This window comes from Epinephelus fuscoguttatus, linkage group LG20, assembly GCF_011397635.1.
Source record: "Epinephelus fuscoguttatus linkage group LG20, E.fuscoguttatus.final_Chr_v1".
Taxonomy (NCBI): Eukaryota; Metazoa; Chordata; class Actinopteri; order Perciformes; family Serranidae; genus Epinephelus; species Epinephelus fuscoguttatus.
The window spans coordinates 1,728,929-1,742,851 of NC_064771.1; the positions used below are offsets into that span (position 1 = coordinate 1,728,929).

Here is a 13,923-nt window from a genome sequence, read left to right on the forward strand (position 1 = left end):
GGAAGGGTACAGCTGCCGCCAGATAGCCAGGAAGTGCAGATGCAGTCCTTCAGCAGTTGGCTACACAGACGAACCAACAGCTTGGAAGACAAACCAAGATCTGGGCGTCCAAGGGTTTCTTCAGCAAGAAATGACCGCATCCTGATCCGCATGTGCAGGCAAAACCGCCGAATGACATCACAGGAGCTTCAGCAGCAGTGGTCAAACCAAACTGGTGTCCAGTGTTCCACCCGCACTGTACGTGGCCGACTTGTAGATCATGACTTAAGGTCCTACAAGGCTATCAAGAAGCCCCTGATCAATGAGAGACAGAGGTTAGCCCGACGTCGTTGGGCCCTGGCACACAAGAACTGGACAGCCAGGAATTGGAAGAAGATTTTGTGGTCAGATGAGTCCACTTTCCAGCTTTATCTTCCTCCTACTAATGTGAGGGTACGCAGAAGGCCAGGCGAGGCATTATCTCCAGCATGTACAGTACCTATTGTCAAGCATGGTGGAGGCAGTATCATGGTTTGGGGATGCATGAGTGCTGCTGGTGTTGGTCATCTCACTGTCTGTGATGGCACATTGAACTCTACCAAGTATTGTACCATTCTCGAAACCCACATGCTCCCTTCTGCGCGTGTACTGTTCCGTTGAGGTAAAAACTGGATGTTTCAACAAGATAATGCCCCTTGCCACACATCCAAGGCCAGTAGAACTTGGCTGCAGGAGCACAATATCCAGGTCTTAGAGTGGCCAGCTCAATCCCCGGACATGAGCCCCATTGAAAATCTGTGGTGGATTATCAAAAGGTCTGTTTCAAAGCATAAACCAAAGAATTTAGAAGAATTAAAAGCAGTAATTCAAGAAGAATGGGACAAGATTACCCCTCAACAGTGTCAAAGGCTCGTGGGGAACATGCCAGCCAGGATTAGAGCTCAACTACGTGCCAATGGCAGGACTACTAAATATTAATTTGATGATGTGATGGTTTATTTATTTTTTGTTCAGTTTTGAACACATTCTCTGTTATTTGTTGACTCTGATACCAACAATGTTGAGAAGTGACATTGAAACTGTCAAGAATTTAGTTTTGTTAGTTTTTCTTGTAAAAAAGTAAGCAAAACAATATAATTTGTTTGTATCTGTCTAATGCAGCCACACCTTTTGAAACACAAAAAAGATTTTTCCACAAATATTTCATGATAATATTTGAGATTGTGTAAAATTTTAAGGGTGTCCGAAAACTTTTTTCCACCACTGTATGTACACACTCAAAGTCAATCAAACTCCTGGGATATCAACCTGTCCAGTTAGGAAGCAACACTGATTGTGAATCAATTTCACCTGCTGTTGTGCAAATTGGACAACACCAGCGGAAAGGAGAGGCAATTATCAAGACAACCCCTTTTTCAGAATGGTTTTGCAGGTGGTGGCCACAGACCATTTCCCTCCCTACGTCCTTTCTGGTTGATTCTTGGCTAGTTTTTCATTTTTTCCAGCGCCCTCACCACGAGTGGTTTCTTGAGTAGAGATGTACCGATCTCTGAACCTTAGGTATCTGCCAATACCGAGTACCGATCCGATACCAGCACGTAAAATAAAAATGGACGGGATATGAATTGTTGTATGTCTCATCTCCTAAAACTCTATAAAATATTAAGAAATAAATACATAATAGTAGAATAAGTGCCATAAAACTTTTTTTTTTAAATTAATATCCACTGTTGACACAGATCAAGACAGAGGTTAAAGTGCAGCCACACAATTTGGTTAAAAAAAAAAAAAAAAAAAAAAAGACATTTTAAAGGATGCAGGGCTGCACGATATTGGAAAAAACTGAGGTGATTTTTTTTTTTGTAATATATATTGCAATATTAAAAAATACAAGAATTTTCACCAGATGAAAATTAAAAAATAGCGGCAGGGCTTTTACTCACCACAACTGCAGAGGCTACCAGCTTCATTTGAAACAGACATTATAAAAGGGCCGTTATTTATCATTGCCTCTGTATCTTTATATTTTTACTTTTTATCTGCTCCCATTGCCTTAATAAAGTTAATGCATGGCACAGTCATTTCAAACTCAACACTTCCTGAACTTGTTTCAAATTAAAAGCCCCTTATAACCTCGGCTGAGAGAATCCCTCCAATTTCTTAATAGGCTTTTATTGTGAAACATTTGTAGGAACTTGTGGAGAAATCAGTGACTTTTATGTTTACATACGGTACTTCAAATTAGAGCCCTGCGCTGGAGCCCGAAGCCCGAGGCCCAACAGCCCGACAGCCGGGCTTTGAGCCTCTCCGCTGCACCTCACTCATCATATTTTACTGATCCAATTCACGCGTCCAGCCCACAGGTCCCGCCACAAACATGGACAACATAAAGAAAAAGATTGAAGATGGTGAACTTAAGATGGTGAGCAACACCAAGGCAAAAGCTCAGTATTGGACAAAGTTTAAACTTGTTATAACCCTTCAAGATGAGCCAACTGGGTTTGTTCAGTGCAGTCACTTCAAAAAACAAAATAATCAATTAAACAACACCAAAAATGCTTCAAATACTTTTCTAAATAATCTTAATATTTTAAGGAAACAAAACATACCCATTTATGCCATTTAAAGTGCTTAGATAAAGTCGGAAGTCTATAACTATGTGCAGTTATAGACCTCCGACCTTATCTGGGTATATTTCGTCTCCTTTCAATATTAAGATTATTTAGTGTTTGAAGCATTTTTGGGGTTGTTTAATTGATTATTTTGTTTTTTGAAGTGACTGTGCACGATGCAACTGCAACAGTGCGCAGCAGCCACAGCAACAGTTGACAATTCTCATTAAATAGAAGAATACAGTCATTAAAGCTGCTACAAGGAACTTTGAACTGGATATACAAAAGTCTCTCGTTTCTGCTGATGTCTGTGCATGACCTACAACAGCAAATGAGACCATCGGTGTGAAGATAAGCTATTTCTATATAGTGTATATCCATACCTTTAGGAAACTGACTCCGGGTCCGCCCCAGGTCGCTTCCAGGACGAAACAATTTACGGCACTCAGACGGCACACGTCACCTTACCTAGCTGCTTACATTTATAGTGACTCTTATAAATAGTCGCTATTCCTCCTCCTCGACCCGACGTCCGCGGGGAGTTAAAATAGCAGCAATCATTGGGTTAAAGTTCTGTGAAAGCAATGGACTCACCAACAGTCAGCCACGTCTCAGTCACACAGAGAAAATCCAATCCTCGGGAAGTCAGGAAATCCTTCAGGATAAACGTTTTGTTCGTTAGCGATCTAGCATTTACCAGCCCAATCCTGGCAGGAGCCGGCGGGTCCACGGTGTTAGCTGTCTGGGGAGCCACACACAGAGGCCGCAGGTTGCACAGATTCACCCCGCGCTAGTGGGGATGAGGAGAGCAGGGGCCGCGGGCTGGAACACCTCATTCGGGCCGACGACAGGTACCAGCCAGGCGTCAACAGGGTCCAGCGAGTGCCAAGAAATAAAGAGGCGAGGCACCGCTCCATACTCAGTCCAAGAGGCCGTGGAAGTGCTTGCGAAATAGGCCTTCAGCCTTACCAGCCGACCGCTGCGTTTACCCCGGCGGCGGTGGCGCTTACGCTGGAGAGGTGGAGCTGGGACGCGGCAGAGGTGAGCTGGGATCCCCAATAGGAGCGGGGGCAAAGCTTTCTCGTCCTGTTGTTTCATTCAGCCCCAAAACAAACACATGCGCTTCTTCTTTTTGAAACAAACACACGCGTGAGCCAGGTAAGCGTCTTTATGACAATGTGCACTAGAGCTCATGGGAAATGCAGGCTTCATTCCAGCAAAAACACTACCGCTTTTGTCCACAGGGTCGCCAAAATCAACTCAAAATGAAAGTTCCTTGTAGGGGCTTTAAGTTAAATAAATTCATATTTAACTTTATCCTTTCAATCAAAATATAATGAATACAGCTTAATACCACGCTAGAATTAAAAAAAATTAAACTATTTTGATGTCTGCAACATTAACAGCCTACATATTGTTATGGCAGGTTTAAAAAAATAAAAAAAAAGTTGGGCTTTTTTCCGGGTTCGGGCATGAGAATTCTGAAAACCTGTCGGGCTGGGCTGGGGCTCCACCCCCTTGGGCCTGGGGATAATTGATGTAGTGTGTCATGTCTGTCGTCCAAGTCACGGCATGATTTAACGACTCCACAATCGTGTAATGTGACATAGTGACTTTCAGAACGGGCAGAAAAGTCGTGTCGTGTGTACCAGGCATAAATCCTCCTTTACCGTTTCTCCCTCTTGCATGTCGCTCATTTTCAGTGTGTGACTGCAGCGTGTGCATGAGAGGGGGAGAGGCTGCTGTTGTTAGAGAGGGAGAGACAGAGAGGCTAGCGGAGCTTCAGAGCTGCTTTTCGGAAGCTAAACAAAAGTTTACATGTTCTAATAAAGAGAAAACATTGCATGTCCTGCGATGTAACTATCACACATGCGCACACTGCGATGGTGATGTTCAAACGCTATATTCGTGCAGCCCTAGTAGAATGCTTTTTAAACTCCCCTCCATTTCCGTTTTGTTTCCTGTAGCGTGCATATGCATAATGACGTGAAGCATTACATGGTATCGGATTGGTCATAGGCTGTACTCGCTGATGCCCAATGCCGCATTTTGGGCAGTATCGGAAGCATTTCCAATAGTGGTATCGGTATCTGTACAACTCTAATCATGAGGTGGTATCTGCAGCCCACAGAAGTTGCTCAGGTAGTGCAGCTACTCCAAGATGGCACATCCATATGCGCAGTGGCCAGAAGGTTTGCTGTGTCTCCCAGCACAGTGTCAAGAGCATGGAAGAGATACCAGGAGACAGGCCAGTACACCAGGAGAGGTGGAGGGGGCTGTAGGAGTGCAACAACCAGGCAGAACCGCTATCGGCTTCTTTGTGCAAGGAGGAACAGGAGGAGCACTGCCAGAGCCCTCCAAAATTACCTCCAACAAGCCACTTGTGTGCATGTTTCTGCCCAAACTGTCAGAAACAGACTCCACGAGGATGGCATGAGGGCCCAACATCCACCAGTGGGGCCTGTGCTCACACCCCGGCTCCGTGCAGCCCGGTTGACATTTGCAAGAGAACACCAAAACTGGCAGATTCGCCACTGGCGCCCTGTTCCCTTCACAGATGAGAGCAGGTTCACACTGAGCACATGTGACAGATGAGACAGAGTCTGGAGATGCCATGGAGAACGTTCCGCTGCCTGCAACATCCTCCAGCATGACCGGTTTGGTGGTGGGTCAGTGATGGTCTGGGGAGGCATATCCTTGGAGGGCCACACAGACCTCGAAGTGCGAGCCAGAGGTACCCTGACTGCTGTCAGGTACGGGGATGAGATCCTCAGACAAATTGTCAGACCGTATGCTGGTGCAGTGAGCCCTTGGTTCCTTCAGATGCATGACAATGCCCGGCCTCATGCTGCTGAGTGTGTCAGCAGTTCCTGGATGATGAAGGCATTGATGCTATTGACTATGAATCTCCCGGTCGAAAGTTAGCTGTTAGCGGTAAGCCCTGTGCACTGCGAACAAACTAACAGCTCACCACTTCATATATTAATAGTATTTTTAAGTCACACTGGTGTTCCATGGTTGCAAAACGTGACTTAACAGTCGCAGTCTGGCACCCTGCAGGTACTAAGACACACTTCCTCTGCTCACGCTATTGTTAATCTCATCAAGTTTAACTGTTACTGTGACGCCATCGAATATGGTTGCAAAATGGGACTGAATAGTAGCAGTCCCATAGTAGCAGTAAAAACACTGACATGTCACAGGTAAGTTGGTTACTGTTATTGTTTATCCTCTCCATTACTGGCTGTGGAGAGATCCCAGTGTTTCCAACACAATTAGAATCTATGTGTGAAAAATGCTTGCATGCCATTTGGATACTGTTTTGATAGATATTATTTTAGAGGACCAGACTGGTTTTATGAAAGGTTGTCATTCTTTTTCCAATATACGTCGGCTCCTCAACATTATTAATTCTACATCTTCATCTGACTCTGCAGAAGTAGTTATTTCGTTAGATGCGGAAAAAGCTTTCGATCGGGTAGAATGGGGATATTTATTTGCTGTTTTGAAAAAATTTGGTTTTGGTGAAAATTTTATTGCAATGGTCCATCTTCTTTATTCTTCCCCACAGGCTTGCGTCTGCACTAATAATTTACGTTCTACATACTTTCCCCTTTCACGCGGTACTCGTCAAGGTTACCCTCTTTCACCGTTTTTATTTGCTTTAGCCATTGAACACCTATCCATAGCTCTGAAAGCATCCCAATTGATTATGGGCATTCGTCGTTGGGGTGTTTAACACCGGGTGTCCTTATTTGCGGATGACTTATTATTATATGTCACTGACCCTGTTATCTCTGTACCAGAAATGCTGGATATTTTAGGAAAATTTGGTGCTTTCTCTGGATATAAATTAAACTTTACAAAAAGTCAATGCTTTCCACTTAACAACTCGGCCTTAACGATGAACCAAGGAGAACTTCCTTTTCATCTTTCCAAAACCGGTTTCAAATACCTTGGCATAAAAATCACTCGCTCTATCAAATCCCCACATAAAGAGAACTTTGCAGCTCTGGTGGAAAAGCTGAGATCAGATCTCCAGAGATGGAAAGTCATCCCTTTATCTTTAGCCGGTAGAGTTCAGTGTATAAAAAGCTCTAGTTTGCGCTCCCTTGCCAGCCCCCCACCCCCAAAACAATATTAAGGGCGCATGGGAGAAAGAGCTGGGTAAGGAGTTTGATGATGACTGGTGGGAGAGGGCTACCACTCGTGTTAACTCCTCTTCCTCCTGTGCTTGTCTAAATTTAATCCAGTTTAAACTACTGCATCGCATGCATCTTTGTAAAGTTAAACTGTCAAAATTTTATACTGAAATAAATGATAAATGTGATCGATGTGTGCAATCTCCAGCTGATCTAACCCATATGTTCTGGTCATGCCCTGCATTGTTAAATTTCTGGTCCTTTTATTTTAAAATGATCTCTGAGATTATTGGGGTGGAGGTTCAGATGGATGCAGAAACCGCTATCTTTGGAGTTCCTGATACGAGTAATAATTTTACATCAAAACAATTAAACATTATTTCATTTAGCTCCCTCCTTGCTCGCAGAAGGATATTATTACTTTGGAAGTCCTCTGCCCCTCCTTCATCCTCATCACTGTTGGATGTATATGTATATGTAGCCTGTGTGGATATACATATGTATGTATGTATGTATGTATGTATGTACAGTACAGGCCAAAAGTTTGGACACACCTTCTCATTCAATGCGTTTTCTTTATTTTCATGACTATTTACATTGTAGATTCTCACTGAAGGCATCAAAACTATGAATGAACACATGTGGAGTTATGTACTTAACAAAAAAAGGTGAAATAACTGAAAACATGTTTTATATTCTAGTTTCTTCAAAATAGCCACCCTTTGCTCTGATTACTGCTTTGCACACTCTTGGCATTCTCTCCATAAGCTTCAAGAGGCAGTCACCTGAAATGGTTTTCCAACAGTCTTGAAGGAGTTCCCAGAGGTGTTTAGCACTTGTTGGCCCCTTTGCCTTCACTCTGCGGTCCAGCTCACCCCAAACCATCTGGATTGGGTTCAGGTCCGGTGACTGTGGAGGCCAGGTCATCTGCCGCAGCACTCCATCACTCTCCTTCTTGGTCAAATAGCCCTTACACAGCCTGGAGGTGTGTTTGGGGTCATTGTCCTGTTGAAAAATAAATGATCGTCCAACTAAACGCAAACCGGATGGGATGGCATGTCGCTGCAGGATGCTGTGGTAGCCATGCTGGTTCAGTGTGCCTTCAATTTTGAATAAATCCCCAACAGTGTCACCAGCAAAACAACCCCACACCATCACACCTCCTCCTCCATGCTTCACAGTGGGAACCAGGCATGTGGAATCCATCCGTTCACCTTTTCTGCGTCTCACAAAGACACGGCGGTTGGTACCAAAGATCTCAAATTTGGACTCATCAGACCAAAGCACAGATTTCCACTGGTCTAATGTCCATTCCTTGTGTTTCTTGGCCCAAACAAATCTCTTCTGCTTGTTGCCTCTCCTTAGCAGTGGTTTCCTAGCAGCTATTTGACCATGAAGGCCTGATTCGCGCAGTCTCCTCTTAACAGTTGTTCTAGAGATGGGTCTGCTGCTAGAACTCTGTGTGGCATTCATCTGGTCTCTGATCTGAGCTGCTGTTAACTTGCGATTTCTGAGGCTGGTGACTCGGATGAACTTATCCTCAGAAGCAGAGGTGACTCTTGGTCTTCCTTTCCTGGGTCGGTCCTCATGTGTGCCAGTTTCGTTGTAGCGCTTGATGGTTTTTGCGACTCCACTTGGGGACACATTTAAAGTTTTTGCAATTTTCCGGACTGACTGACCTTCATTTCTTAAAGTAATGATGGCCACTTGTTTTTCTTTAGTTAGCTGATTGGTTCTTGCCATAATATGAATTTTAAGAGTTGTCCAATAGGGCTGTCGGCTGTGTATTAACCTGACTTCTGCACAACACAACTGATGGTCCCAACCCCATTGATAAAGCAAGAAATTCCACTAATTAACCCTGATAAGGCACACCTGTGAAGTGGAAACCATTTCAGGTGACTACCTCTTGAAGCTCATGGAGAGAATGCCAAGAGTGTGCAAAGCAGTAATCAGAGCAAAGGGTGGCTATTTTGAAGAAACTAGAATATAAAACGTGTTTTCAGTTATTTCACCTTTTTTTGTTAAGTACATAACTCCACATGTGTTCATTCATAGTTTTGATGCCTTCAGTGAGAATCTACAATGTAAATAGTCATGAAAATAAAGAAAAGGCATTGAATGAGAAGGTGTGTCCAAACTTTTGGCCTGTACTGTATGTATGTATGTATGTGCACACACACACACACACACACACATGTGTGTGTGTGTGTGTGTGTATACATATATATATATATATATATATATATATATATATATATATATATATATATACATACATACATACATACACATATATATAATTTATTTATGTATTGTGTGTAAGCGTAAGCTTAATTCTACTTGGGTGCTGTGTCTCAAAAATATGTAGGCCTACCTGTGTATGTAAAAGGGTTGTACTTACATGTACATGCAGGTACATGCATTTAAATGTATTTAAATTTGCGCATGGTGCACATATATTTAGGGAATTTAATTTTTATTTTAGTTATTTATTTTTGCATCGGCAGTGGGTGGGGATTGGGTGGGTGGGATCAAAATCAAAAAATGGAGGAATACTCTGAAAGAAATCTATGTATGTATTTATCTGTACATTTATTCCTGCCAATAAAAAAAGTTTAAAAAAAAAGAAAAAAAGAATCTATGTGTGGCAGTAGATGGCAATGGGGGAGAGGGGGTTTGCTTATTTGACTTTTTTTCTGTGTCCCCTCCCTAAATTCTAAGGATTATGCGGGTCCATGAATGCAACACAGGCAGAATTATTCACAAGTTAATTTTTCCCCTCTAGCAGAAGTTTGTGGTGTTTTGAGCAACAAACATTTAGACCCAGCACAATCAAAGGTCAAGTTTTGCTTTCACTGTTCCTGACATTCTGCTGCTCCGTCTGTGCCCAGAGTACGCTTTGGCTCCCAGAGTTTGATGCAATAAGTAACTGAACAGTGTATTTATTACAACAGTGCACCTCATGAACTTTCCAGCTTTAAATCAATGTGTGGAGAACCCTGGATCCCTGTGCAGAGTAACTACACTAAAACGAATCTAGAATCCAGAGTCTAAAATGCATTCTTTGATTCAGCTTAAGCTCATTTCAGCTCTTTTCCACTAAAGGATCTCAACAACCAGTAACCTGGAGATTCACATAACCTACACAAACAAATGTAGAACACTGCAGCAGAACATGCATCTTATATTTGGAATCACAGTATCGTCCGTATACTGAAATAAACTCATTGCTTCTATGAACATATGTAAAGCCTTTTTAGTTGTGGTGTGCAACCAGCTGTTGCCCTCCTCCCTGAGACTTAGTATTACGGCCTGGGCAGTGCCAGATTTCTGGTCTAGGAGCTCATCCTCAAAATGGAGAACATACAGTGGGAATAACAGCAGAACCCGCGAAAAATGCTATACCTTAAGTTATGGGTTATTATGTTTCTTTGGTGGAAAATACCTATATGGGGATTCAGCAGTTAGACAAATCAACTGGGTATCTTTGTCAAACCTACAACTCATGCAACTGCAAGAATGTATCCTATGTGACACATTGAGCAAACAGTCTGTTCATTGTCTTTTTGAACAACTGAAAAAAGAAACATGGACTGATTTGACTTATTTGAGACAGACTTGTTTTTCTTTTAACCCCCACCCCCAACACCTTATAACATGCTTTCAGCCACAGCCATGACAAAGCTAAACGCTGACTTGCAAATGAGTAGCTTCATATCATGCAGGTGTTCAGTGTAAAAGACCAGGGAGGCAGAAATCTGCAGGTGAAATAACACTGGACTGCACCAAGCACGGCTGGGGGGGGGGGGGGGTTGTAGGTAGGTAAATTCCTTCTGTGTGCTATAGCTGTAGGCCTGCCATCTAGGCATCACACCAACAGTGCAAGCAACAAGACACAGGCACAGAACTGATTAAAAGGGCGTTGCATAATCCTTGAGGAGTCAATAAGGGAGTTACATTCTTAAGCTATGATGCACTGCGATGCATTATCCACTCCAGTTCTCAGAGGACTTCCCCCTCCTGCTAAGAAAATAGGTGGTGACTGACAATGTGACTTAGGCAGGTACAATGCAGTTATGATGTCATCAACAGCTAAATGGATGCACTACCTTATGGCTGTGATGGTTTAATATGACATCAATAACTGGTTGCTCAAGCCAAGTCTCATTCAGAAACTGGATGTCCAGCTCACTAGAAACACAGAGCATCTGATGAGATGTTCACCCCTGATTCCAGCTACAAGTACTTGTCTATTGTCATGAACCTGTTAATGCTGTTGATCTAATTTCATGCCCACCATGTTTTCATCTTGTGTCCCTTGTCTATTTAGAAGATTCAGCTCAGATAAAATGGAAGACACTCGGCTGGAAGTGAAAAATGCTGGAACCAAGACTGAACACAAGTCAGCCCAGTGTAGAACTGGAATTTGGACCCATGCATCCCTGGTGCTTTAGGGACAGGACTCACCCAGTGTTGCCGCCGTCACACAAGGACGTGGCGAGCGTCTACTTGGCGTGATGCTCGTAGGGAATACTATTCTGAGGTTGGGGGAAGGGAGAGAGAAGGCCCAATATGTCAAGTCAGAACCCACATCCTGCACCAACCACACAACTGGAGAAAACTGGCTGAATAACAGCACCTTTCTCTAACATTAAATACCAGGCTGGTGTGCTGTACCAGATGACTACTGAGACTTTCTTTTGCTGCTCTGGATCTGAGTCCTGTGCAAAGCTCTTCACATTATGTGGACAAAAACTCTCCAGTAATCAGAGACTAATGTCTAATGATTTTATGAGGTAACAGATACAGACCTCCATGAAGACAAAGTTTAATGAACTTTAAAATGTAATTCTAACTGCTAATGGTTACAATAAAGCTTTAAGCACAGCTTCTTCCTGCATATTCAGAAGAGGGCCTCTACTTCAAGCCTAGCCTGTGGAACTATCTACAGAATTGCTATTTTCTGCTGATGCTAATGGCTGGAGAAACACTATAAGAACAAAGCATATGCGTCTTTGGGGGTATCTTATACCTGTGAGGTGGACATGCGTGAAGTGTCCTGCCGTCCTGTTAGATCTGAGGATGACACGTTGACAGGAGCGCCGCGGTGCAGTCGCATGCTGACCTTTCGTTCACGCTCCATTCCAGACACCTGTCGAGGCGATGTGTTTGCTGGAGATCAGGGACCAAAACAAAGACCACCATCAGTAGGGACTGGATATGATGATAGAATTCATAAACATTTTCCTATTTACATCATTTTTCATCAAAACAGGCCTTGTTTTTGATTCACTACTTAAGTTTGTGCAATGATACGTAAACATTTTTTCACATCTTACTGTTTTTTCCTTTCAAGAAACAAAATAAGGTAAACTGCATTATTGCTGTCAACTTTGTATTCATATTAATTATATTATCTAAATACAAATATGAAATGACAACTGTAAATCAGGAAATATGTGGTGCCTCACAGGTCTTATTATTGCCATCATGAAACACCTTATAACTCATTTCCACTGTGTTACTGCTGTCAGTCTGAACAAAGCAATTAAACCACTTAATTCTAGCCTTGAAATCTTAAGATCATTCAGCATTTCACAGTACACTGATGGGTTTTACAGTGTTTGTATGAGGACCATGCTACACTTACTGACAGGTGTAAAATCCAAAGGGCCTGGGATGAACTGACCTGTGTGAGAGGTTGGTGTTAATGGGGTAGGAGGAGCTCCGTCTTGGGTTCCTCGTGGTCTTCCTGATGCAGCAGGTATTCCCCTGGGGCCTGGGTTTCTGCCATGCCTCAGCCTGTCCTCCCGGTCCCGGCGCTCTCTCTCTGCTTCCTCTGCTGCACGATTGGCTCCCTGTGTACAACAATAACAAACAATCAACAAAAAAAATACTGGACAAAGAGTCTACAGCTACACTAACTCTGGGAGTGTACTCTGAGATAACTGTTTACATTAGCATGCTAACATGCTCACAGGGACAACACTAACATGCTGATGTTAAGCACGTGTAATGTTTACCATGTTCACAATCAAAGTTTATCATGTTAGTATGCTAACATTTGCTACTGGGCATTAAGTACAGCTGGGGCTGATGGTTATGTTCAAGCAACAGCCTCAGCAAACACACAAGTGCAAAAAATTGCAGTTCTTTGAATGACCACTTGAGGCTGGCTCCAGAAGCAAGTCAGTCCCCACAGACCCCCATGTTAAAATGCCCGACAGTTTTGGTCTCAATAGCTATTTCACAGGAAAAGTCAGGGGACCACTAACATAGGGAGTCATCTTCTGGGCAACATGGATATCTTTACCAACAGTCGTTGTTAAAGTAAGAAAAAATGTCAGTTCTTAGCACTTGAGGAAAAGTCAGGGGATCACCTAGGGCTGGGCAATGTGAATTAAAAATATTGCAAAACTTTTTGGGATAAATCGCAATATGCAATATATGTCAATATTTTGAAATCTCCTCTAAACTACTGTAGACTAATAAAATACAAAATTACTAAACGATCTACCATTACAATAAAGTTAAATAAAATAGCTACTGTCATAATAAAGTTTAAGTACTTTAATAATAAAGGTAAATGAAATATGTTTATAATTAAGTTGAATAAAGTCCTGTTATATTAAAGTTACATAAAGTATTATTAACATTAAATAAATCAAAGCACTGCTTGTATTTTGAAGCACCTGGCTCGTCTCGGGCTGGGAGAATTAATGTTTTTGTTGTGAACATGAAGCTTCTGGTCAACAGTTTAATGTTAGAAGAAAGCTTAACTGTTGCCACTGCACCTTTAATGATGATTTATTCACTGTGAGCTAGAAACAAGCAGCTCTCCTAATCATATATTAATAATATTTGCATGACACACTGGTTCTCAATGGTTGCCAAATGGGACTATTCAGGGTCTGGAGCCCCGCAGGTACAAAAACACGCTTAAATGTTGTTTCAAAGGCTTTTCAAGCACAACAAAGATTGGTATGACATACATACAGTGGTGGAAAAAAGTTTTCGGACTCCCTTAAAATTTTACACAATCTCAAATATTATCATGAAATATTTGTGGAAAAATCTTTTTTGTGTTTCAAAAGGTGTGGCTGCATTAGACAGATACAAACAAATACAAATTATATTTTTTTGTTTATTGTTTACAAGAAAAACTAACAAAACTAAATTCTTTTCAA

General features: G+C 42.3%; 1 protein-coding gene across 3 annotated transcripts in view; it reads right to left on the reverse strand.

Annotated features, from left to right (window-relative positions):
* csnk1db (casein kinase 1, delta b) overlaps nucleotides 1-13,923 on the reverse strand; it is a 70,393-nt gene that overhangs the window by 3,808 nt on the left and 52,662 nt on the right. Inside the window, exons 7-9 of one of the 3 annotated variants that reach the window (XM_049563915.1) lie at nucleotides 12,426-12,594; nucleotides 11,769-11,908; nucleotides 11,204-11,269 (exon numbers count right to left, since the gene is read on the reverse strand). In XM_049563915.1, the coding sequence (XP_049419872.1) occupies nucleotides 11,219-11,269; nucleotides 11,769-11,908; nucleotides 12,426-12,594 (360 nt within the window). In that variant the 3' untranslated portion in view covers nucleotides 11,204-11,218. Of the gene's footprint in view, nucleotides 1-11,203; nucleotides 11,275-11,768; nucleotides 11,909-12,425; nucleotides 12,595-13,923 lie in introns of all 3 variants that reach the window. The other 2 variants (XM_049563917.1, XM_049563916.1) reach the window with 2 other exon arrangements.